The 24,592-nt window shown below is 38.2% G+C and overlaps 1 protein-coding gene and 1 non-coding gene across 5 annotated transcripts; one reads left to right on the forward strand and one right to left on the reverse strand.

Annotated features, from left to right (window-relative positions):
* The first annotated feature begins 1,319 nt into the window (after window positions 1-1,319).
* LOC113342956 lies at window positions 1,320-7,667 on the forward strand. Of its 4 annotated transcripts, none has more exons than XM_026587319.1 (16): window positions 1,320-1,405; window positions 2,088-2,274; window positions 2,445-2,571; window positions 2,738-2,778; window positions 2,928-3,021; window positions 3,149-4,635; window positions 4,756-4,887; window positions 5,005-5,077; window positions 5,290-5,329; window positions 5,468-5,540; window positions 5,706-5,771; window positions 5,989-6,066; window positions 6,205-6,377; window positions 6,693-6,739; window positions 6,873-7,116; window positions 7,269-7,667. In XM_026587319.1, the coding sequence occupies exons 2-16, from the start codon at window positions 2,111-2,113 to the stop codon at window positions 7,601-7,603; spliced, it is 3,174 nt and encodes a 1,057-aa protein (XP_026443104.1). In that variant the 5' UTR covers window positions 1,320-1,405; window positions 2,088-2,110; the 3' UTR covers window positions 7,604-7,667. The 4 variants fall into 4 exon arrangements, with proteins under 4 accessions (XP_026443104.1, XP_026443105.1, XP_026443106.1 ...); XM_026587320.1 differs by having other exon boundaries at window positions 1,331-1,405; window positions 2,101-2,274; XM_026587321.1 differs by lacking the exons at window positions 1,320-1,405; window positions 2,088-2,274 and having other exon boundaries at window positions 2,452-2,571; window positions 2,933-3,021.
* A 1,053-nt stretch (window positions 7,668-8,720) lies between these two features.
* On the reverse strand, window positions 8,721-8,794 carry TRNAI-AAU. The gene has a single exon. It is a non-coding gene; the product is annotated as a tRNA-Ile (tRNA).
* Window positions 8,795-24,592: the final 15,798 nt, after the last annotated feature.

Here is a 24,592-nt window from a genome sequence, read left to right on the forward strand (position 1 = left end):
ACCAATAATTATTGACAAATTGGTTCCATGATTTTGCATGGAGATTAAAGGAATATACCTGAACAATTAGATATTAAGGTTTAACACATGTTCAATCACTATGGCGACAATTATGAAAATTTCATGTCTAACTTAGGTACATCTCGATATCTGCAGAAACCCAAAGATATAAGACCAATCGAAAATATAAATATGCGTCAGACATAGTTAGGGTCGGTCCTGACTTGGGATCGGTCCTGGCTTAAGATAGGTTGTCGGATCGATCCTTGCCACAAGGGATCAGTCCTGGAGATGGTCCTATCTAGGGATCAATTCTATAAATAGGATATAACCTGAGATTCGTATTGAAACCACTTTTCAACTAGGAAACAAGTTTTGTCAGTCTATTTCTTTAAATTGTGTTCCTGAAATTGATTTCCAAACATAATTCCTAAGCTTTGGATTCATCCGGAAGTTCAATGAATAAATTCTTAAAAGAACAAAAAATAGAAAATAAAACAAGTCAAGTCTGTATTTATTAACCTCAAACTGAAAGATGAAATCTTCAGTTTCTTCGAATTGTCTTCACGTCTTCATGAGTAACCAGAACATGTCTCAACATTTCTATGTTTCTAGTCTAAGCTAACGAAGTTGACTTTCGTAATCGACTCAAGCGGCTCCGAGTTTTGGAGCTAAATTTGATAACCACACTTTACATACCAACGCCTAGGTAGGCTCAGCCGAGCAATGCTCTAACAGATGAAGTTTAGAATAGTGAAGGTCGGTATGCCTTCATTAATTGCTTTCCACAAAAAAAAAAGAAAAAAGAAAAAAAGAAACCTGTACTTTTTGAAAGACACGGTAATGTTCATAAAAAGTTGGTGGATGGTATAGGTTTCTATGCAAGTAATCGGAGGTTCGGATTAGATATTTGTATCCTGAAGCTATAATGTATTTCCGGATTTCGGGTGTGGGCATATGATCTTGTTCCGGGGGCTTTTTGGATACTGTAATATTTACAGTTGCACGTAAATAATGTAACAACTCTTTGCATGACACTGTTAGATCAAGCATAAACTCACTATTTTTTTTGTGCTTCTCAATACTAAAAACACCCTCTGCTTTTTCAGAAACAGAAGCACATGTGCTTCTTTTGATTATCAATCCGGCTCACAGGGAAAATATCTGTATGAAACATCACAAGACCAGGTTAAAAAGCCCATCCATATTTTATCGCTCTAGATAAGAAACCACTGGGCTTGAGTTAGGTAGTAAATCCGTAGCCCATATTCCTCGAGTTTAAGAGAGTTGAAATTGAAAAGAAGAAGAAGAAGAGAAAGAACATCACTTCCAGTTCAGTTGAGGTGAGTTAGGGTTTATGTCGGAGAGAACCAGAGAAGTTCTTCCAAAGATCTAATTAATTAAGGTAACTAATTACCTAAACTCTTACACTTCTTCCTTGATTAGGTTGTGTTTTAATCGTTGTTAGTATGCTTTAATCCTAGTGCATTTTGGGTTTTAGCAATTTTTTTGTGAGATTTTGAAAGTTCAAATCTGCTCGTTAAATGTTTGTAGAAATTCCAAAGAGAAGAATGTAGTGATTTTTTGTTGGTACTTGATTTAGGTTAATGCAGAATTTTCAATACTGGATTAAAGACGAGTTTCTTTTTTTGTTTTTGAATTCACTGATCGAACAATTATTTATAGTTTTATAGATCATGTGCTACTTCAACTTCTGTAATGTGACTAATGTCCTTCTATGGAATTGATGTGAGAATTGCCTTTTGAGTTAGTTCAAATGTAGGAAAAACCAAAATTCTATTTTCATATAATGTTGACGGAAATAAAGATGGAGAATTCCGTATTTCCATTGTATTTGTTTAGTTAACTGAAAATCTTTATACATTTACGGTCGAAAAGATAGTTGTAGTTTAATTCACTGTGGCACCGTGCTATTAATATCACTTTGCACCATCGCTTTGCTATACGAAGACATGAGATTTTGATTTGAACTTGTGCAGTTCGGTTAAGTGAGCTCACGCGTCATGATCACATCTGTTTCCTCAGTACTGGTGCTAATGGGGGTATAACTAACATTTTTCTTATAGGTTGCATTCGCAGGAAAAAGGAGATGGATAGTTCTACTGCTGATGAAGAAGATTCTGATGTTCTGGTTTCACCATTCGATTATTCTACTGAGAATCATTTCAGAGCAATGGATAAAATATCTGAGATCTGTGGGGAAGAACCTTTGTGTGTGAATGCCCAAGAAGAGTCATCAGTCACTTTTGTAAGGTTACGATTCTTTTCATTTCTTTTTTCTTTGTTTTTAACATTTTTCACTCCCAATTTTGGTATAAAAAATGATGCAAGTGCAATTATTATCTTCGGACTTGGGGACATGCTACCAGCGTTTATTAGTCATTAAATACAATTATTCTGTTAAACTTACTGCATGTGTACAGGCAATGGAAGGATTTTCGTTATGTACCAAGAACAATTAAATTTGTTCGCGAAACTGAAAGCCAGCAAGGAAAAAATGTCAGTCATGATGTAAACTTACCTCAGTTTTCTGCTGCATCTGTTCCCAAGGTACGTGGTAGAAAAATTTCTTTGTGCTTTCATATTTTGCCATCCTTGCTGTGTTTACTTTTCAAGGTAGATTTTTAATGTATAATTACTTTTATTTGAACTCCTATCTCCATCTATATGATGTGCTTGCCTAACCTTACTTTTTGGTTGATTTCATTTCACGCAGATGGAGCAGGTGCCTATTGATGCAAATTCTACCAAACCTAGGTATATTGTTGTGTCCTTGTTATTTATTGCCTCAATGCTTAATGTTCAAAGAATGGAGTTATTTTTTGTACATACCTTATCTTCTTATGATTAGACTTGCTCTTTTTCGACAATCTTTTTGTTATGCTTCTTACCGAATTATGTTTCAGGAAAGATTTTGTGTTATATGTTGGAGGACATGTTTGGGCGTTGGATTGGTGTCCTAGAGTTCATCAAAAATCCGATTGTGATATCAAGTGTGAGGTACTCCTACTATACATGGAAGTCATTATCTTCATGCATTTTAACTTCACGATCTTTACGTGTTGTGAAGTCATCTTTTTGTTTCTTTTCTTAGCAATCTTGTCACCATCATCCTGCTATGTTTCAGTATCTTGCCGTATCTGCTCATCCACCAGAATCTTCTTATCACAAGATAGGTGCTACATTGACGGGTAGAGGTGTGATTCAGATATGGTGTGTTTTGAATGTTAGTGGGAAAGAGGAAGATTTGCCTCCATTGACCAAGAAAAAAGGTAAACAAGGAAGGCCAAGAAAGCAAATAGTTACCGATGAATCGCCGTCACTTGTAAAGAAGCCAAGAGGTAGACCAAGAAAGACAACAATTACAAAGCCATTGAAGAAGGCAAGAGGAAGACCAAGAAAGACCCCGATCATTGAGGACCTTAGTCTTTCAGAGGACAGTGACGAGGTGTTTCTTGATTCTGAAACCGACGAGGAAACTGACCAAGCTTCACCGCCTCTGAGAAACAGAAGAGGAAGACAGAAAAAGGAAGCGGTTATAGGGGAATCTGTTGCTGGTGTAGACAGTGATAGTCAGATAACTCAAGCTCTTGCTAATCAGACAGAGAATCCAACAGTGGAAACAGCCCCACCATTGAAGGTTTATCAACGGGCAAAATGGAGAATGGATAAGAAACCAGTGTCTAAGGAATCTGTGAAGAATTTGGATGGCAATAACCAGATTGCTGGGGCACTTACAGATCAGATTGAAAAGGGTACAGACATAACCTCTTTACCTTTGAATAAAACAAAAATAACCTCTTCACCTTTGAATAAAACAAAAAGGAAACTAAGAAAGAAAACATCTTCACCTTTGAATAAAACAAAAAGGAAACTAAGAAAGAAAACAGTTACTGAGGATTCTATTGGCGACTTAGACAGTAGTAGCATGTTATCTCTGGCACTTATTCCATCAGACAAGGGGAGTCAGGGGACTGACAGAACTTCACCACCGAAGACAAGGATTAAATTAAGATCTAGAAGAACCAGAAGTAGAACATCAAATAATTTGGCCAGAGAAAAAATAAGTGCTCTAACTTCTGATGATGAATTATTAGATGAACCTCCTGGGATTTTCACTAATTTTGGGGCAAAAATGCATAACGACGGAGAAGCGGAACTGAAATCCGCTGAAACTGATATTGAGTTAAAGAATGAAGCACAAGAAGACTGTGACCTTCTCATTAATACGTTCAGGAAGAAGAGAAAAAGGAAAGAGAAGGGAAGGGATGAGATCTCTATTGAAGGTATTAGGTCTACTGAAACTGCTAAGTTGACAGAGGGACAAGCAGACAAATCACCCCTTCCAGTTTTGCCAGCATCTGGAGATTGCGGTCAACACTCAACGGCATTAAACCAGATAGAAGTTGCTGATGGGTGCCTGGATTCTAACAAGCCTGATTTTCAGCTTCCAACGGATGTTCTTTTGCCTAGACTTGTGTTATGTCTTGCACACAATGGTAAAGTTGCATGGGATGTGAAATGGCGGCCTTTAAATGTTGATTTCGAGTCTTCTGAAGATATGCGTCGCATGGGCTATCTTGCTGTATTGCTTGGAAATGGTTCCTTGGAAGTGTAAGTGCATCATTTCGTCCCCTTCAGTTATCTTCATCGTCATATTTTATTTCATGTTCTCATACAAGTGGAAATCTACTTTAAGGAATGAGTGATTTGATTGCGACTCCATGTTTGCAGGTGGGAGGTTCCCTCTCCAAGTAAGATCAAAGCTTTATATGCTTCTTACCAAACAGACTGTACTGATCCTCGATTTGTGAAACTTGCGCCAGTGTTCAAATGCTCGGAGTTGAAAACTGGGGACAGGCAAAGGTATGTCGGTATTCTACGATAAAGATGAGGAATTACTATAACTTGTGCGACCAAATATTGAAGGATTTATATGTATGTTTATTTACTAAAGTATATAATTAAAATTTCATCTGGCAGCATTCCCCTAACCTTGGAGTGGTCGCGTGCATCCCCACATGATTTAATTGTGGCAGGCTGCCATGATGGAACTGTAATGTCTACACTACAGTTTGTATTTTTAGTTTTCATTTTAATTCTGAAGTAAAAAATTATGTATCTTTAGTTTTCATCTTAGTTCTGAAGTAAAAATAATGTTTATTTAGTTTTCATTTTAATTCTGAAGTAAAAATTATGTTCGATATGCATTTCTTTTTGAGAAGCGATTTTTCACCGTGTTTTTTTTTTCTTCTTCTTATATTTTAGGTTGCTTTGTGGAAATTCTCTCCAACTGGTTCCCCTATAGGTATAGTCAAATGAGTTATCTTCAGTTGTTTATCAACTAGTTTCCGCTAAGTGTCTTATAATTGCATCCTTGTTTTGAGAACATTGTTTTTCAGCTTACCACTTTTATTTAACGGTTGCAAGCTTCTTCACTGTGTAGATACCAAACCTTTGCTACGCTTCAGTGCAGATAATGCCCCTATAAGATCCCTTGCTTGGGCTCCCTGTGGTAGGTAAGATGATGTTGAGACTTTTGAGTTCTGATTTCTTATTTGTTCTCTAAGTTTAATCTTTATCTTCTGTTGTCATTTTTTTATTAGCTTAACTTTTATCTTTTAAATCATAGTATTTCCTTACAAGATTGATCGGGCTATTAACAATGCAATTATTGTTTCCAGTGATGCAGAGAGTGTAAATGTAATTGCTACTGCTGGACATGGCGGCCTAAGGTTTTGGGACTTACGGTAAGGTTGAAGTGGCAGTTTATGCTTATTTAATTCTTAAACAGAGGATTATGCCCAATTCGTTCATCACAATGAATACATCTTCCACATGCCAATGAATTTATGGGGAAGATTCGGTGGATATGGGTCGTTGAGTTTGCTGTAATAATGATTAGAAGCATCACCACAGTTTCCTTCCAGATTTATGAAATTGAAATCTTTGTTGATCCCCCTGCAGTGATCCATATCGCCCTCTATGGGACCTAAATCCGATGAGGAGAACCATATATAGTGTGGATTGGCTCCCAGATCCGAGGTATCTTTGATTTTTCTTATGCAGTAACATGTGAGACATACTTCAGTTACTCTTTCAGTTCCTGATAGTTATTGCACTTTGATATCCCTTGGTTTATTTGGGAAGTGTCCTGAAGTTTCCTTCCATAATTGTTTATAGGTGTGTCATTATGTCCTTCGATGATGGCACACTAAGGATTCTCAGCTTGTTGAAGTCTGCAAACGATGTTCCTGTCACTGGGAAGCCTTATGCAGGGACACAACAACAAGGACTGCATAGTTTATTCTGTTCATCATTTCCCGTCTGGAGTGTACAAGCCTCTAGACTGACAGGTATATACTTTCCTTGCTAGACATACCCCATCCTATGACTGTAATATATTATAAAAAATTATGAAAAATCTAGAAAACTATATTGTTGACCTGCTTTAAGATACGACATTCCAAAGCCGGGATAAATTCTGAAAATTTGGGTTGTGCTATTACACCACCCTAATCATTGAACTGTATCCAGATAGAGTTACCATTACTCTCGACCTTCGTGAAAACTGAAATGCATTCTCTAGTTTTTAGTAGAATCAGTACTCTCATATATTTCTAAACTTGAATCACCAAGCTTCGCTCTGATCAGCATATGCCAAATTGCAGGTATCGTTGCATATTGCAGTGCGGATGGTTATGTTGTTCATTTTCAGGTTGGTTTGATTTTTCCTTCGGTTCATGCATTGTTATCCGACTTCTGAGGCTATAATTATTTTCTATCTTATATGAACAATGCTTTATTGAACTTGCTCTTACCAAGCCCACATGTTCATTTTCATATAATAGCTCACAGAAAAAGCGGTAGACAAAGATCCTTCTCGGAACAAGGCTCCACATTTTCTTTGTGGGTCACTGACAGATGAAGACGCAGCAGTAGCGGTCAATACTCCATTGCCTGGCCTTCCTTTCCCTCTGAAAAAGTCTTTGAATGAGTGGGGGGACACACCAAGGTCGACTCGTGGGTTTTCATCAGATTTCAATCATGCAAAGAAAGCGAAAGGTCAGCCAACATCAGATGATACAAGACTTGGTAAGTTTGCTATTTCCATGAAGGGCATTTCATGAGTGTGATACTTTAAAATGCGTCTCATTAAGTTTCAACCACCCGTATCCAGTGTTTTATGCATCTATGACATGTCAAATATTTCTTAAAGCCTATATTTTCCTCGCCCTGTGATACAGTTTTATGGGAAGCCGATGATACCTCAAATTGCGCATCTGAATTGTTGGTGGATTCTCAAAAAGGCAAATCAATTCCTAAAACCAAAGCTTCCAAAAAGAAAACATCCACTGCAGACCTAACTTTAGCAATCAGAGAAGAAGCTGCAGAGAATTCAGACGGAGGAGAAAAAAATCAGAAGGAAGAAAAAGAAATGGAAATTGATGTTTTTCCTTCCAAGATTGTAGCACTGCACAGAGTGAGATGGAACATGAACAAAGGGAGCGAAAGATGGTTGTGTTATGGAGGAGCTGCTGGAATTGTAAGGTGCCAAGAAATTTCCACACGTTTTCTCTAGGTACATAGCTAGCGTTTTGTAAACCATACTCACCTGTTCAATAAAATTTAATCGACAGTCTAAATCTCTCTTCGCCTTTCCAGTCTACATATGATTCTGCTTGCAGTGACGTGAAGCCAACAACCCTTGCATCTCAGTAAAATGATAAAACCATCATTACTTGGATTGCAAAAAGCAAAATGACATTTTGGCCCATGCAGGAGCTGCTGGAATTGTAAGGTGCCAAGAAATTTCCACACGTTTTCACTAGGTACATAGCTAGCGTTTTGTAAACCATACTCACCTGTTCAATAAAATTTAATCGACAGTCTAAATCTCTCTTCGCCTTTCCAGTCTACATATGATTCTGCTTGCAGTGACGTGAAGCCAACAACCCTTGCATCTCAGTAAAATGATAAAACCATCATTACTTGGATTGCAAAAAGCAAAATGCCATTTTGGCCCATGCAGGAGCTGCTGGAATTGTAAGGTGCCAAGAAATTTCCACACGTTTTCACTAGGTACATAGCTAGCGTTTTGTAAACCATACTCACCTGTTCAATAAAATTTAATCGACAGTCTAAGGTCCTGTTTGGTATAGTTTTCAAAAACAGTTTTCTGTTTTTAAAAACAGAGAAAACAGGAGAAAACGCGTTTGGTAAGGACATTTTCAGAAAATGTTTTCTATCTGTTTTCTGTTTTTAAAAACAAAAAAATAAAAACAATAAATTATTGTTTTCTGTGTTTTCTCTTTTTTTCTTTTCTTTATTCTTTTCTTCTTTTCAGAACAAAGTAAGAGATGGGGAATGACTGCAAGTGAGTCATGGCTAATATCACTATCTCTTAGACGAATCTTTACATTTGATCCGATTTAGTTGGTTTTCCTTGTTTTCAAAAACAGTTTACCAAACAATTTTTAGAAAATGAAAACAAGGAAAAAAGGGTATGTTTTTAAAACAGTGGAAAACTATTTTTGAAAACTGTTTTTCAAAACTGTACCAAACAGGCCCTAAATCTCTCTTCGCCTTTCCAGTCTAACTATGATTCTGCTTGCAGTGACGTGAAGCCAACAACCCTTGCATCTCAGTAAAATGATAAAACCATCATTACTTGGATTGCAAAAAGCAAAATGCCATTTTGGCCCATGCAGGTCTCGAACCTGCGACCTTCGCGTTATTAGCACGACGCTCTAACCAACTGAGCTAATGGGCCGTTTTGTTTAAACAAAGTAAAAAACGGTAAACCTACGTTCCTAATACAATAACCATATTTTCGAATCGAGAACTTCATTTTACAGGTTACGAAGTTCTGACAGACGCTTAGTAAGACATACAACAACAGAAAAGGGAACACAGTACATAAAAGTGTGAGAATTAATCACTTAAAACACAAGTGGTTGTGAGAGATACATTTCATCGGTAGATTCTCTACTTCTTGCGCAGACAAGTCCGCGACCCTCCATGGAGCTACCGCATTCCAAGCCAGCGAATTCTGATCCAGCAGTGACTGGAGCACCAAGGCCAAAGCGAGAGACTGAACAACCAGTAGAAAAAAGAGCCGAGTTCAAAAATTTCCGAGTTCCACCCATAACTGGCATTACAGCTGACATGTTAACCTTGCTTGTGTAGTCTTTCCCGTATGTTTGGCCTAACACACCATTCACTTCACTGCTCAATGAGTAAAACTTGAATCCTAATTCAAGATGAGCAAAGCAATCTTCTTGAGTGATTCCGTAGTTGTGGATACGTGATTCTTCCTCGGTAATGGGCACAACATTGGCTGTGATCTTGAAGTTACTTTCAACTTCAACAGTGATACTGTTGGTGTTACGTGATCGAGTGATGGATACACCGTTAGATTCCCATTTGGCACCTGCACTAAGTGGAAGTTCAATGGGTTCTCCATCGATGGTAACAGCAAGGCGGTCGACTCAGTCATCCCATGTTGAGGTTTTTATTGCACCGATAAAAAGTTTGTGACTGTCAAAGATGGCACCAATGGATTGAACCCATGTGAAGTCCCTCATCATGTTTTGGTTACGACGTCCAATGAAGCGAGCGTTTATGTGGAGGTTTGAGTCAGAGACAAGGCAAAAATCATGGTCCTTCTTTCCATGGAAGTAGAATGTAATGCCATCACCACCAATGAATCTTGGGTCTTGACATACTGTTCCAGGCTATGTTGTAAAAGGCGAGCGCCTTTGGCGCTTAAGCACCAAAGGTAAACAAAAAAGGCGCCTAAGGCGCCAAACTAAACTTTTTGTTGTTATTTTCTAAATTTCGGCGCTCGCCCGCCCTAGACGCTGGGCTTGGCGCCTCCCCTTGCCCAGCGCCTTTTACAACATAGGCTCCAGGTAGATCACATGCTACATCATAATACCGGAAGCACCACATAAGCAGGCACTTAAACATGAAAAACAATTACGGTAAAATTACGTATTGAATAAGGAGAACTTACTGCAAATAGGCTTGCAGGAGGCACAATCAATAACACAGTCTCCTCTAGGACAATGAAACGGGCAAACATGCTCAATGCCGAAACAATTCGGATATTCCGTCCGCACACACCTGGCTGTCTTTTTCTCGTCGTGTAGAGCCGTTGCTGCCAACACCATCGCCAAAAGGAGGAGTGCACAAGCACTTTGTCTCACCATAGCTCCAGCCATTTTCTTAGCAAGGAAAATTGGTACTAATAATTTTTCCTAATTTTGTTTGCTCAAGTACTCTCAGTTGGATAATTAAGCTTCGTATGATTGTTATGAAAACTAGGTACCGGGAACTCCCTGTTTATAGTGAGATAGCTACAGCAAATGCGTAGTTGTACTAGTGAGTAATATACGTTAATTGCACTAAACATGATTCATTAATTATGTAAAAAATTGTTGCTTAGGCTTTGTTTTGCTTACAGTTTTTGTACATGCAAACGATACAAATTAGTGAGCCCATAATGACATATAACTATTCGCAAACGATGCGGAATGTCTTCTAATCGGATTAAAATGACAAGTGTTGAAAACAATATAGAAAATTCACAAAAATAAATCTCAAATAGCTGAGTCGCGGACTAGGTCGCTATCTTTAAGGTGTTTCGCGACTCTGCCTCTTGATTGTGCTAGCAGTCAAAACTTGTCAAAAACTCTATGGGATAAAACAGCTGATACTCTCTTGTTCGATTTCTCTGCACTATGAGAAATCGAACCAACAACTACTCTTTCTTCACTTGCTCAGAACTCAAAAATAGATGAAAAACAATATATTTCATCTTCTCCAGAAACTGTTCTTTTATATCTCAAAAAGAAATCAATACGATTTTTAATTAAAATAAATTTCGTAATTAGTGCTCACTGAAAATCCTCCATAACAGTCATAAAACGGTAACAATATAATTGCCAAAAATTAATAGAGTTAATTAGAGAATATTAAGTAGAAAACCGTTTTGGAAATCAAGAGTTAAAACCTGCAAAAAATCAGTTTTTGAATCACCAGACCTCCCAAGACCCGTGGAAGCCCAAAATAATACCACCATACTATGTCTCTAAGTTTGATACAATATTACAAAACTATATTTTTAAATATATATCCCAACAATAAGTATTACAGAAAGTCATAGCTAGAACAATCCATAAATTAAGGTGTATTACATATTACGTACACAATCGTGTACTTTAATCTTTACTATGTCAGTACATTTCAAACCTGAGTAAAATTTAAGCCATGTACTAATTATTTGTAAATCAAGGGATTAGAAAAACAAATCATATTTTCTTCCTTATTTCTTGCTAAATTCTTACGTACATCAAAGAAATTCATATGGTTTATGGATCGGCTTATTTGTATCTCTAACGAAACGAGATCGTTTGGGCAATAGAGTTTTGGTTTAAGTGGTTGCAATTGTCTGAGCTTTGCCAATGACTTCTATGGGTCAACGATGGGTAGGCCAGTGCCTTCAAACAACAAAAAGTGTGTGGGTACAAAATATCGCACACTCATTTGGCATGCGAAACAATTCCTTTAGTAGCATGCGAACACGAATACATACAACATGTCAGGATGACGAACCAAATGACGTCACCTAGTCACGATAATAGTGTGAAGATCTATGCGGCAGTAAAGAAACCGTGCGGTAATATAAATGTTTGAGCGACATTGACGCGCTCTAGATCCAAAAATATGGGCTTTATTAGCTGTCCTCCACTATGTAAACTCCTATAAAAGGAGCGAGAGACCACTATAGTAGAGAGAGATCTTTTTGGTGAGCTAAGGATAGATATTTAGGAGAGGGAGAGTTATTTGTTTTCCAAGTTAGGTTTTCTCTTATCATCTTTGTATTTATTCTAAGTTTTAATAAAAGATCTTGAGTATTTCACCATGGTTTCTTAGATTACTTCATAGATTATCTTTAGAGTGTAGTTGTAGGATTTCCTGCAACTACATTTTGGTGCTAGAATACAGCTCGGATGAGTAAGAGAGATCATCCCTGCCTGTGAAGATTTATAAATTTTTGCTAATCTTGTTCTAAAAGAAGTTTTACTGCTACTTCTGTTGAGTTTTGAGAATTTTTAGTCTAGAAAAGATTTCTTAAGAGTGTTTAAACACACAGATTTGATTTAACGAACTCATGATTTGACAAAAGTTTCCACAAACATAAGAGTAAATTTTGTGAGGCATCTCTACTCTTTAGGTTTAATTTCGGAGCTCCGGAGAAATATTTGGATCTAATATCTATTTCAGGAAAAGGAACAAAATATCTGTTGATGGAGGAAGCGAAACAACAAATGGAAACAGGGTTGACAAGAGCACACAAAGACAACAGAAACAAAATGAACCAGTAGTGACAATAAGGATCATGGGAGAAAGAAAAGGAAGCAGACGTCTACAACGTAACTCAGTAACAAAATCGATTCTGAATGTTGCAGATTTTCGCGCAGGAATTACAGGGAAGATACATAAGCGTGACTATGAAGGAAGGAAAATCATGACCATCGATAAAATATCACCCTTGAAAAAATGGCAAAAGCAGAAGATAACGTTCACAACGGATGAAATACCAAAAGAAAGCTTAAGTTGAACAGATCCATTGGTTGTCACTATACCTTCCAGGCGAAACGAAAACAGAGACATGCGAAGGCATCAGAAGAGTGGACGATAGACCAAACTTTGAGACACAGGGAGATCAGTGGATATCTTATTTTACCACGCGTTCAGAAATATGGGATATAGTGACTCAGACCTAATGCCGCCTACATACAACATCCACGGTTTTATTAAGGCGGTAACAAAGACAAAAGGTGAGAGGATTATACGCATACCTTTAGGAGAAATTGAAACACAGGTAACATTGTGCGTAGTGGACGTGGAGTCACCATACAACATGCTATTAGGAAGACCACGGGTGCACGATATAAAGGGTGTCGCATCAACTCTTCATCAATGCATAGATTCCCAATGCCAAGTGATATAGGTGAAATCAAAGGTGATACAGGCAGTGCGAAAATTTGCAATCTAATAGATGTGAAGAATTATGAAGGACGCGCAAGGAAGCGAAAAGATCGATGGAGGAAGGCGAAGGAATCAAGAAAGGAAGAAGAACCGAGAATATACATGGTAAGAGCACAAGAAGGAAAGGGAATTCCAAGTGAGATCCCAGAAAAGGAAGGAAAACCAGTGCATAAAATAAAGGAACCATCACCATTGGGTGAGCCAAAGGCGAACTTTAGCGCAGCAGAGCCAACGAAAGAAATAAATGTAGGGACGGAGGAAGAACCAAAGATGTTGAAAATAGGATCCAAGATGGAGAAGGAGGAAGAGGAAAGAACGATTAACCTTATGCGGGAATATGAATATGTATTCGCATGGAGCATGAAAGAAATGCCAGGTATAGACTCTTTTGTTGCATGTCACAGGGTAGATATCAACAAGAACGTAAAGCCATTCAAGCAGAGGTTAAGAAAGATAACAGCGGCATATCATCCTCAAATAGAAGAAGAATTACAAAAGATGCTAGACGCAGGAATAATCCGGCCAACAAAGTACTCAGAATGGACAGCAAACATGGTGGTGGTACCAAAGAAATACAAAGGAATACAGATCTGCATCGACTTTAGCGATCTAAACAAGGCATATCCAAAGGACACCTTTCCACTCCCAGATATACCCCAAACAGTGGAAGCAGCAGCAGGCTACGACAGGTTATCACTAATTGATGGACATTCAGGCTACAACCAAATCCCTTTGGCGGAGGAAAATCAGGAACTTACAGCCTTTATGGACATCAGGCTACAACCAAATCCCTTTGGCGGAGGAAGATCAGGAACTTACGACGTTTTTCGCACCAAGAGGTTTGTATTGTTATACAAGAATGCCTTTTGGTTTAAAAAACGCAGGTGAACATATCAAAGAATGGTGGAAAATATATTTGATAACTGGGTGCATACAACATTAGAAGTCTACGTGGATGACATGTTAGTGAAGAGAAAAAAAGCAGCAGATCATGTTAATAACCTGAGGGAGATATTTGAACAGATGAGGCAGTTCAAAATGAAAAATCCAGCAAAATGCATCTTTGGAGTAGCGTCGGGGAAATTTTTGATTTACATTGTATCAAAAGAAGGAATAGAAGTAGATCCAGAAAAAGTGCAAGCGGTTCGTGACATGCCATCACCCGCAACAGTAAAAGACGTACAGAAGTTGAATGGACTACTAGCTTCATTAGGGCGGTTCATTTCACGCTCGTTCGACAAATGCAAGCATTTTTTCAACATCTTGAAGAAGGGAGCCAAATTCGAATGGACATATGAATGTGAGAAAACGCCACAAAGTATTAAGGACTATTTAAAGAATTTATCTATTTTGTAGAAAGCAGAACCAGGAGAAGAGTTATTAATTTAGCATCGACGCCGCATGCTTTAAGTGCCGTATTGCTCCGCTTAGATGAAGGAATTGAAAAACCAATCTATTACATCAACAAGACCTACAATTCTGCAGAAAGAAATTACACAAAAATCGAAAAGCTTATCCTCGCGCTGGTCTATGCAACACAGAAACTCCGCACTTACTTTCAGGCTCACAAAATTAAGGTGTTAACGAAAGTACCAATCAAACTGTAATGAAGAATTCAAAAATATCAGGAAGAATAGAAAGATGGAACGCACAAGTAGGACAATTTGGGGTCAAATACGAGATACTATCTTCACCAAAATCACAGGTTATTGCGGACTTCTTGGAAGAATTTCCATTAGAAGAGGACGAAGGCGTAGAAGAAATGATGGACATAGATGAAGAGCAGGGAAACCCCAAAGACCTCTTAACAGAGCATAACTCCAAGAGATGGGAAATATTTGTAGACGGGTCGGTGAATGGTGAAGGAAATTGTATAGGGATAGTGATCATATCACCGCAGGGATCAAGAATGGTGCACACATTCAGATTGGAGTTTGCATCCACTAATAATGAGACAGAATATGAGGGAGTAGTACATGCGTTAAGGATCGCAGTGAAAATGAATTTAGATAACGTCAGCGTGACTAGTGACTCACAGTTGGTAATACGCCAAATACAAGGAATGTACAACACAAATGAACCGTCTCTACAAAAAATACAAGAAAATCGTCGCAGAACTCTCAACAAAGATAGAGCACGTACACTGGAGGCACATACGCAGAGACGATAGTCGATTTGCAGACGCATTGGCATTTATTTCATCTATGGTAGTTGATCCTACCGCACGATATATAAAGATAGAAATGTTCTCTTTTTCATCAATTAAAAAATAAGGAGAAGACGCAGATGTTATGATGGTGGAAAATGAAGAAGAAGATCAAGCAGAGAGGGAAGCAGATTGGAGAAAACAAATCCATTTATATCTAGAAAAAGGAGAAGTGCCAAGAAACAGATTAGAAGCGCACAAGTTAAAAAGCCGAGCGACAAATTACGAATTAATGGAGGGCTACTTTACAGAAAATCCTACCTGGGACCATCACTCAGGTGCCTGATGCGAAATGAAGGAATGTAAATTTTAAAGGAAATACACCATGGTGATGCAGGGAATCATAGCGGGGGAATATCATTAGCTTACATAACAATGATACAAGGATATTACTGGCCTTACATGCATGAGGACGCAAAAGAAGTATCAAGACGATGCGAAGAATGCCAGCAACATGGGAAGAGGATACATGCGCACCAGGAGCGGATTTAAGCTCATCAACAAGTGTATGGCCATTCGAAAAATGGGGATTGGACATTGTAGGACCATCATACCAGGAACAAGACAGAGGAGATGCTTAATTGTCGCAACAGACTATTTCACAAAATGGGCAGAGGTAAAAGCAGTCTAACATATGATCCGAGATAAAGATGTGTTCACCTTCATATTTGAAAATATCATTTGCAGATTTGGGATTCCTGTGAAAATAGTCTCTGATAATGGAAACAATTTGAGGGTGAAAATATCGAGATGCTACTCAACGTGTTCAAGATCCAAAGTGGGAAGTCAACTCCTTTATATCCGCAGAGCAATGGGAAGGCTGAGGCAACTAACAAAATAATCGCGGATATATTGAAGAAGAAGCTAGAAGGACATGACAAAGGCTGGTGCGAACAAGTACATAATGCAGTATGGGCGTATAGAACAACAAGAAAAGAATCTACATGAATGTCACCTTTCTGTCTAAAATATGGAGTAGAAGCAGTGCTGCAACTGAAGTTATCATACCCACCATAAAGAAAGAAGCATGGGAAAAAAACTTAAACACAGACTTGATCTTAGCAAAACTTGATGACTTAGAAGAAAACAGAGAATTTGCTCTACAACATATGGAGAATTACCACAAAAGACTAGCCCAAGAATATAACAAGCGCATCAAAGAAAGAGAATTCCAACCAGGAGAACTAGTATTGAGAGAAATACCGCCCCATAAAAGAGGAGGAGATGGAAAACTGGAAAATAAGTGGGATGGACCTTACATAATAAAGAGGATAGTTGGAAATGGAGCATATGAGTTGATAGATCCTGATGGGAAGAACACGGGACGCAAGCTTGACCACCCATGGAATCGAATATATCTGAAGAAGTTTTATCCATAGGGTGTGCGGAAGAACAAAGAAAACGATATGTACGCGCCAAGAATGGCAACTGTATACATCATAAGTGAATATTTCTTATGCGAAAAGGAATGAAAAATCTTTAGTTATGTGAAAAAGTGAATATTTCATAAAAAGATACAAGTAGAAGAACGAGGCAACAATAAGACCTCAATAGGAGGAAATAAAAATTAAAACCTCTAACTAGGAAGGCTAGGCATCCAATTGTGGCGTGCACCCTAGTTCGCATAACTTCAAGAGGCAACAATAAGACCTAATGCACGTCATGATTGGGGAAAACCTAGGATGCATGACTCAGGCGAAAGCCATACCATCCCTGGGACCTGAGTGATGGAGAATAGGGACGAAACGAAAGCCTACCTGGCAGAGACTCCTTAGTTGAAAGACTAGGGTACTAAGTTCTCTCCTAATGAGTGCAGAAACTCGATCAGGGCGCTGCGGTACACGGTTGAGTCAGGAGTGCCTGGGCGTCTGGAGCGTACCTGGACATTCTTGACAAGTCCTGACTGTGATACACTCGGCCCCAAAGAAACCCCACTAGGGTGTGTTCTCGTACGAGATCAAGAAAACAACTGATTGTCGGCATAACTAGATGGGAAGAGCCCACCCTAAAGCCATTACAAACGGATAACATGTTCTTGTGCTCAACTTTAAGAGTTTCATACTTTGACTTCAGTTCCACGGGGTCAAGAACTTCTATTTCATCATCAACAATGTTATTTAAGGAGGAGTTAAGATGCTCTAAAAGGATCTTATCTTCAACCGGATAATTAATGGCTTCATAAGTTAAGTTGTAAATATCTGCAAGTACATAGAATTTAAAGGAGGCGAAAATGACGTATCAATATAAGAGCGGGGGAAACAAAAGAACACCTACCGATCAACTGATTATTCCTCTCACAGAGTTCAATGACGTTATTAGAATAAGTAGAGACATCAGCTTTGAGTTTAAGGTTCTCAGCCACAAGAGAACGGAGCCTTCTCTAAAGATCCGAAGTGGCGGTATGAGACATACGGACACTCTGCGTCAATATAAATGGGTGTTAAAATAAGAAAAAATCATAAAAGTATCATAACAGTAGACGCGCGCGCGACAGTGTAGAAATTACCAAAGATCCAAGTGCGAACTAAAAAATTGGGCTTAACGCAGAGGAAACTCCTTGCAAAGACTCATGACTCAAAGAAGGAGCATCGCAAATCTTAGCAACCAATTGGCATGTACGAGTCAATGCTTCGTCGTTGATGGCTGTAAAAGAATCGGAGAAAATACTCGATAATGGCCCCATAGAAGATGTGGTCTCGGAATTTTCAAGAGGAAGCTGAGCATCATCATCAAGATGAGATTCTAAAGGAATTGGAGAAGATGTCTTCCGCTTCTTAGAAGGATTCCGAGAAGTGTACTTAGAGACAGTCTTCTTACCCTTTCCCTTAGATAGAGGAGCACCAATGTTAAAACCCTCAGTGTCTTCAGCCTCCACCTACACGCATAATGAGAGATAAGAAACATAGGCAACAATATTGTTAAAGTTAAAATAAAGGTATTTCTTATTTCATTATTACGCGAATTTGACGCCTGAGACGCATTTCTGTTAGCCTTCTTTTTCTGCTTCGCAAACTGAAACCAAAGGAGATAATAAAGGAAACGAAGAACAGAAGAAAGGAAATAAACAGAAGGAGGAAGTTAAAAGCAGCATACCACATCTTTTTCTTCGGGCCATCACTACACCATTTTCCCCGAATTGCAACTAAATTTTGTAACGGCCCAGTAGCCGTTACAAACTTTTATGTTACAAATAGCCGTTACAACCTAGACGTAACAGGGAGGAGCCGTTACGAAATTTTTTCCAAATTCGTAACAGGGGGAAACTGTTACGAATAGTAACATGCTAATTTTTTACGTATGTCAGTCACACGTTTGGTGACACTAGAGCCGGTAACAGATATTATTGCGCGTGTGCCATTCAGCTGTGTGCCCCCTTTTTCCACCCAAGTTCACTAAGCTAGAGTATTATTCCTCCCCTGAAGAGATAAGCTCGTGAAGAGATGAGGGTTTCATCGAGTACACTCATTTCATTTTTTTCACTCTCTTTCTCTCTTCGTTTCTCATCAGAAGATACCAGAAATTTATCATCGTGAAGAGATAAGGGTTGCCTCTGCAGAAGATACCAGAAATTTATCAAAGACATTTTCGATCTGTTATTTCAATCGTAAGTTTCAAATCAGTTAGTATTCAAATTTCTCGATCTGTTATTTCAATCGTAAGTTGTTTTTTTTTTTATTCATTCAATCATCGTCTGTTTTTTTCATTGGGGTTTTTAATTTTAGGGTTTTTCCATCTGATAAATCTATTATGATTTCTATTTCTGATTTCGTTTTAGGTTTATTTTTATCTGATATAAATCTGATACGATTTCTTTCTCTTATTTCAGGGTTTTATCTGTGGAAGAGCTGAAGAACTTTGAAGGTATTTGTTTTATCATCTGTTAAATCAAGTTTTAGGATTTGAAGGATATATACTAACTGATATTCTGATTTCATGTTAGGGTTTGAAAGACTGAAGAACTTTGAAAAACTCCAAAGAGCTGAAGTTGAAGGTATAAGAATTGATTTGTTTAATTTCAATTAGTATGAATTGATTTTTTTTTAATTTTTATTTTTAGGTTTTCAATTAGTATGAATTGATTTGTTTAATTTCAGTTTTAGGGTTTCAATTAGTATGAATTAATTTTTTCTTTATAGCATGTTAAGATTATGGTGTTTTATGTAAACTAGCATGTGAAGTTATTTGGCCAGGGCTTCGACAACCTGTTTTCTTTGTAATCTGTTTTCTATGAACTACTTGTAGACCATATGTATGGACTCTGTTTTCTTTGTAATCTGTTTTCTATGAACTACTTGTAGACCATCCTCTCCTCGTTGAGAGGATGTTTCTGTCGTTTTCATGAGGGCTTCGACAAACCCACCACTAGGACTAAGTACTTGGTTTGATCCTATAAAGTCTATTTTGAAGGGTAATATGTCATCTGATGAGAACAAGAAATGGATGAAGTGTGACCGTAAGTCTGGTGAATACATACAAGGTGTGAGGTCATTTATACAGTTTTCCAAGAATAATGGTGGTGGGAGGGTTTTATTTTCATGTCCTTGTCGAAATTGTATGAATGGTAAAGGTTTAGTTTCACTTAGTGAGATATCATTGCATTTGCTCAAATATGGTATTTGTTTGACGTATACAACATGGCGTCATCATGGTGAAAGTTCAGTAGCAGCACGGTCAAGACATAGGGATAACACTACAACAGTTATGGATGGGAATGTTACAGTAGGTGTGGATGTGGATGGGAATGTTACATCTGCTATGGATATGGATGTGAATGTCACAGGAGGAGTTGATGTGGATGAGAATGTTACAACAGGTGTGGATGTGGATGAGAATGTTACAACAAATGTGGATGTGGATGAGAATGTTGGGACCAAGGGGTGTTGTAAGAAAAAGTTATCAGCGGCCGAGCGAGCAAGAGTACCATTGTATCCTTCGTGTCCTAAAGGAAAGTCGGCGTTGTATGTAGCGATAATGGTGAACAACATAAAGACTCAGTATGCGATTTCAGATAATGGTATGACTGCAATGTTAGAATTGATAAAAGAGTTGCTTCCCGAAGAAAACACCCTGCCAAGTAAGTTTCCAGATGTCAAGAAGATAATTCAAGAGTTGGAGATGGATTATGTAACCTACGATGCTTGCGTGAATGATTGTATACTCTATTGGAAGGATAAGAGTTCATTGCTGAAGTGCCCTGTATGTCAAGAACCGCGGTATGTAAGAGTTTTCAATGATGAGAGAAAACTTACTCAAGTTGCGCAGAAGACGTTGAGACACTTTCCAATAATTGCAAGGTTGAAAAGATTTTATAGTATACCATGGATAGCAGAGGCGATGCTTTGGCATTTTAGAGCACAGAAAGATATCAATGTAATGCGTCATCCCGTTGATTCTTCAGCTTGGCGTTGTGCGGATAGTTTTTTTCCAGAGTTTTCTAAGGAAGCACGGAATGTTACTCTTGGTATAGCAACTGACGGCTTCAACCCCAATGGATGCTTTGGTCTCAATTACAGCTGTTGGCCGGTAATTCTCTGTCCGTATAATCTTCCTCCTTCGATGTGTATGAAGAGGGAGTTTTATATGTTATGTTTATTGATATCAGGCCCGAGAGCACCAGGTAAAGATATCGATGTTTACTTACAACCATTGATTGAAGAGTTGAAAGAGTTATGGAATGATGGTGTTATGACTTTCGACAGCTTCACCGGTTCTGAATTTCTGATGAGAGCTAGGTTGTTATGGGCAATTCATGATTTTCCAGCATTAGGGACTCTTTCTGGATGTGTAACTCATGGGTATTTTGCTTGTCCAATTTGTGGAGAAGAAACAGATGCTGAGTGGCTGCCATATAGTAAGAAGTTGTGTTATATGGGACATCGAAGATGGCTGCCAACGAAACACAAGTTTAGAGATGATAAAACAAACTTCAGTGGAGGAGTTGAGCATGGTAAAGCTTCATGGCCACTAACAGGATTGCAAGTTCAAGAGATGGTAGCTAATTTGAAAAGCAAACAGGATAAAGGAAAACCACCATCAAAGAAACGTAAAAGAGGGAGTGAAGGGTATGCTGATGAAGAAATTTCCGATCACTCTTTATTTTCTCGAAGGTCTATTCTTTATGATTTGCCGTATTGGGGAGCGAACACAGTTCGTCACTGTACAGATGTGATGCATACCGAGAAGAATATAACTGAGCACATTGTTAATACTGTATTGGGAAATAGCAAGTCAAAAGATGGTCTTAATGCACGTAAAGATATGGAAGCTATGGGGATTAGAAAGTGGTTATGGTTGAAAGAGGATGACAACACGGGCAAGACAACAATGGAAGATGGGTCTTTTGCCTTAACAAAGGATGAAAAAGTTGCTTTCTGTACAGTTTTGAATAATTTAAGGGTGCCTTCAAATTTCTGTTCCAATCTTCGCAACAACGTTGGTATAAATCCACCGGAGTTGAAGAATTTAAAGTCTCATGATTACCATGTTATGATGCAGTCTTTGTTTTCACTGCTTGTTCATACTGCAACTTCATTTCCTAAAGATCTGCGAGTTTCTCTTCTCCGGATTAGTTTATTTTTCAATATCTTATGTGCGAAGGTTTTAACAGAGAGCATCTTTTACAAGCTAAAGCTAGTTTGGTGGAGACGATGTGTGTTCTAGAAAAATACTTTCCTCCATCCTTCTTTGTCATTAGTATCCACCTGATGATTCATCTGGCAGATGAAGCTTTAATCTGCGGTCCGGTCAGATTTAGGTGGATGTACCCCTTTGAGAGGTAAATTTCCCACTTGACTATTTCCCCTGTTTAGCAATTTTGTTTATTGTGCTGCCATGATTAATTTCTTTTATGCTAGAGGATGACTTTAAATGCATGATTGGACTAACACAGTAGTATAAAAATCCAATGGTAACCATAAAAAGGAGTGGAACTGTTTGTTCTCATTATTGAAAGGTTGTGTCTTTTAACATCTTACTATGTGTGTTATGCTAGTGCTGATATGGAGGGTACAAACCCTTGCTTTATAGATTAAATTGAATTTGAGAATGTTATATGGAATGTCAGGTGCTGAGTGTAAGATACTTTGATTAAGAAAGTTTATATTTGAAGTTTTTTCTTCTGAAATTTTATGAAGTTGACAACTTAGTATAAGAATCATGCTTGATAAGGCCTTGACAGCTTCTACACTTTACTATTCTTTGTAGGTTAATGAAAGGCTTTAAAGGGTTGGTGCGCAATAAAAGGTACATTGAGGGATGCATTGCGAGAGGGTATTCGTTGCGAGAAGCTAGCTTATTTTTTATGGATGGCATGTCAGATGATGGTGATGGTACTCATAAACATACTCGACGGGCTTTTTTAGATGATGACTATGAGTTTGCAGATGAGATGCCTCTAAGTACTGGAAAGAGTATGACTTTAACTCAAGTACAATTTGAACAATGCCGCAGCTGGATCCTATCTAAGTATTTTGAGATAGATGACTGGCGAAGGTAAACATTACTGCTTCAATGTGAATTTTAAATTGTTGTGTAGTATGCTAGAGTTATGCTATTTGTTTGTTCTTTGAAGTATCAATGTCTATGTATTTGGTTTTATTTGAGATAGCAGTTTCATTGATGCATTAAGATGTTTTCATTATTTGATACTATTTTTATGTGGTTGCAGGAAGTATGATTCCTATGTTAGCGGCAACACGTCTAATGGTCAGCAGACCTCAAAGAGTTTCATGTATGGTTGCGCGACGAGGTAACATGATATCTTAAATCTTTCATCCCCAACTTGTTATGTTTTTGGTTGTGATACTAACTCCAACATGAACTTTTATAGTTGATAGAAGCCAAAGAGACTGATTCAACACTTTGGAGACTCGTGCAAGGACCCCTCTTCAAGGCACGATCCTACAGTAAATACCAAGTCAATGGCTTTACTTTTAGCACACACTAGGTTGTGAGGCGAAGAATATATCGCAAAACAGTGGCGTATCAATGAAAGCTTTTACAAGACTGAAAGCGAAGTCGGCCGAGGAAGAGAAATAACTTATTACGGAGTTATTAAAGAGATTATCGTCTTGAATTACATGGAGTTTGAAGAAACTGTTTTCTGTTGTGATTGGGTTAGTGTTGGAGATAAGAATGCGTGTAAGGTTGATGCAGTTTCAAAGGTTATAAAGGTCAACTTATCCAAGATGAAAAACAAAGTTAGAGTGTCCGATGAGCCGTTTATCCTTGCATCTGAAGCGGCTCAAGTGTTCTACTCGAAGGATCTTACAGATGAGGGATGGTCCGTGGTGTTGCACTCACATCAGGGGTTAACTTGTTCAGTAGATAAATTTGAAGTTCCTACAGCTTATCAATCAGTTCTTACTGACAATGAGAATTTCAAAAAGTTGCTTTCAATTGGTTCTATTTGAAATGAAACTGATGCCACCTTTGCAATGTGTTGCGCTTCACGAATATCTATAAAAAGAACGACTGCCTTTGTTTTGCTCTTGTTTTGCTTTTGTTTTGTTTTATTTGATCGCTTATTATTTGAGAGGTGTTATTTGTTTTATTCGCTTGTTCTGTGATCTGTTTTCTCTTGTGCAATATTTTCTTTCATGATGTTTGTTTTTTTTCCAGGATATGGCAGCAGTAGTCGTCAATGAGTATGGACAACCAGTTTCCAGGAACTGCACGACAGCTGGTCACCGGAAGGGCTCATTGGTTCGTACACATGTGCCTGTTTCATACAAAAACTGGAAGCTTGTGCCTCAGAAGCATAAGGATGATGTTTGGAATACCCTTAAGGTACAAAACTTACCTTAATGAGGGTTGTATCCTCAGTTTTGTTCACTCCTTTAACTTCTTTTATAGTGGTTGTATCCTCAGTAAGCCATTAATGAGATCTGACTTTACAGGACGAATTTAATCCCTGAAACATCGAAGGATATTGTTCAGAAGTCCATGGCTGGTCCATGGAGGAGATTTAAAACTGAGTTACGTACCGATCATTATGATTTGTACCCTACTCATGAAGAAAGGATTCTACATGTTCCACCAACTGTAAGAGAAGAGGATTGGATAAAATTTTGTGAGAATGAAAAAGAAAAAAGGCAGCGCAAAGTAGAATTGACCATAAGCGGAAAAGACAACAATATGGCTACACACATTGTTCCGGTCGCAAACCTCATTGTTTGGTCAGAGCTGAATTGGTACGTAAGTTTTCTCGATCTCTTCTACATTCACAATTTTCCCCATCTCTGTTGTATTTCAATAATGCCTCAAACTCTGATATATTCACAACTCGTCTTGATCTCTGTAAATGTA

Source organism: Papaver somniferum, unplaced genomic scaffold (assembly GCF_003573695.1).
Source record: "Papaver somniferum cultivar HN1 unplaced genomic scaffold, ASM357369v1 unplaced-scaffold_5, whole genome shotgun sequence".
Lineage (NCBI taxonomy): Eukaryota > Viridiplantae > Streptophyta > Magnoliopsida > Ranunculales > Papaveraceae > Papaver > Papaver somniferum.

Excerpts from the sequence above, each read along its gene's own strand:
- LOC113342956 (XM_026587319.1), top strand. The coding sequence starts at position 2,111 with ATGGATAGTTCTACTGCTGATGAAGAAGATTCTGATGTTCTGGTTTCA. Across the intron at positions 5,772-5,988 it reads CTAAGGTTTTGGGACTTACG|TGATCCATATCGCCCTCTAT; the intron begins GTAAGGTTGAAG and ends ATCCCCCTGCAG. Across the intron at positions 7,117-7,268 it reads ATCAGATGATACAAGACTTG|TTTTATGGGAAGCCGATGAT; the intron begins GTAAGTTTGCTA and ends CCTGTGATACAG.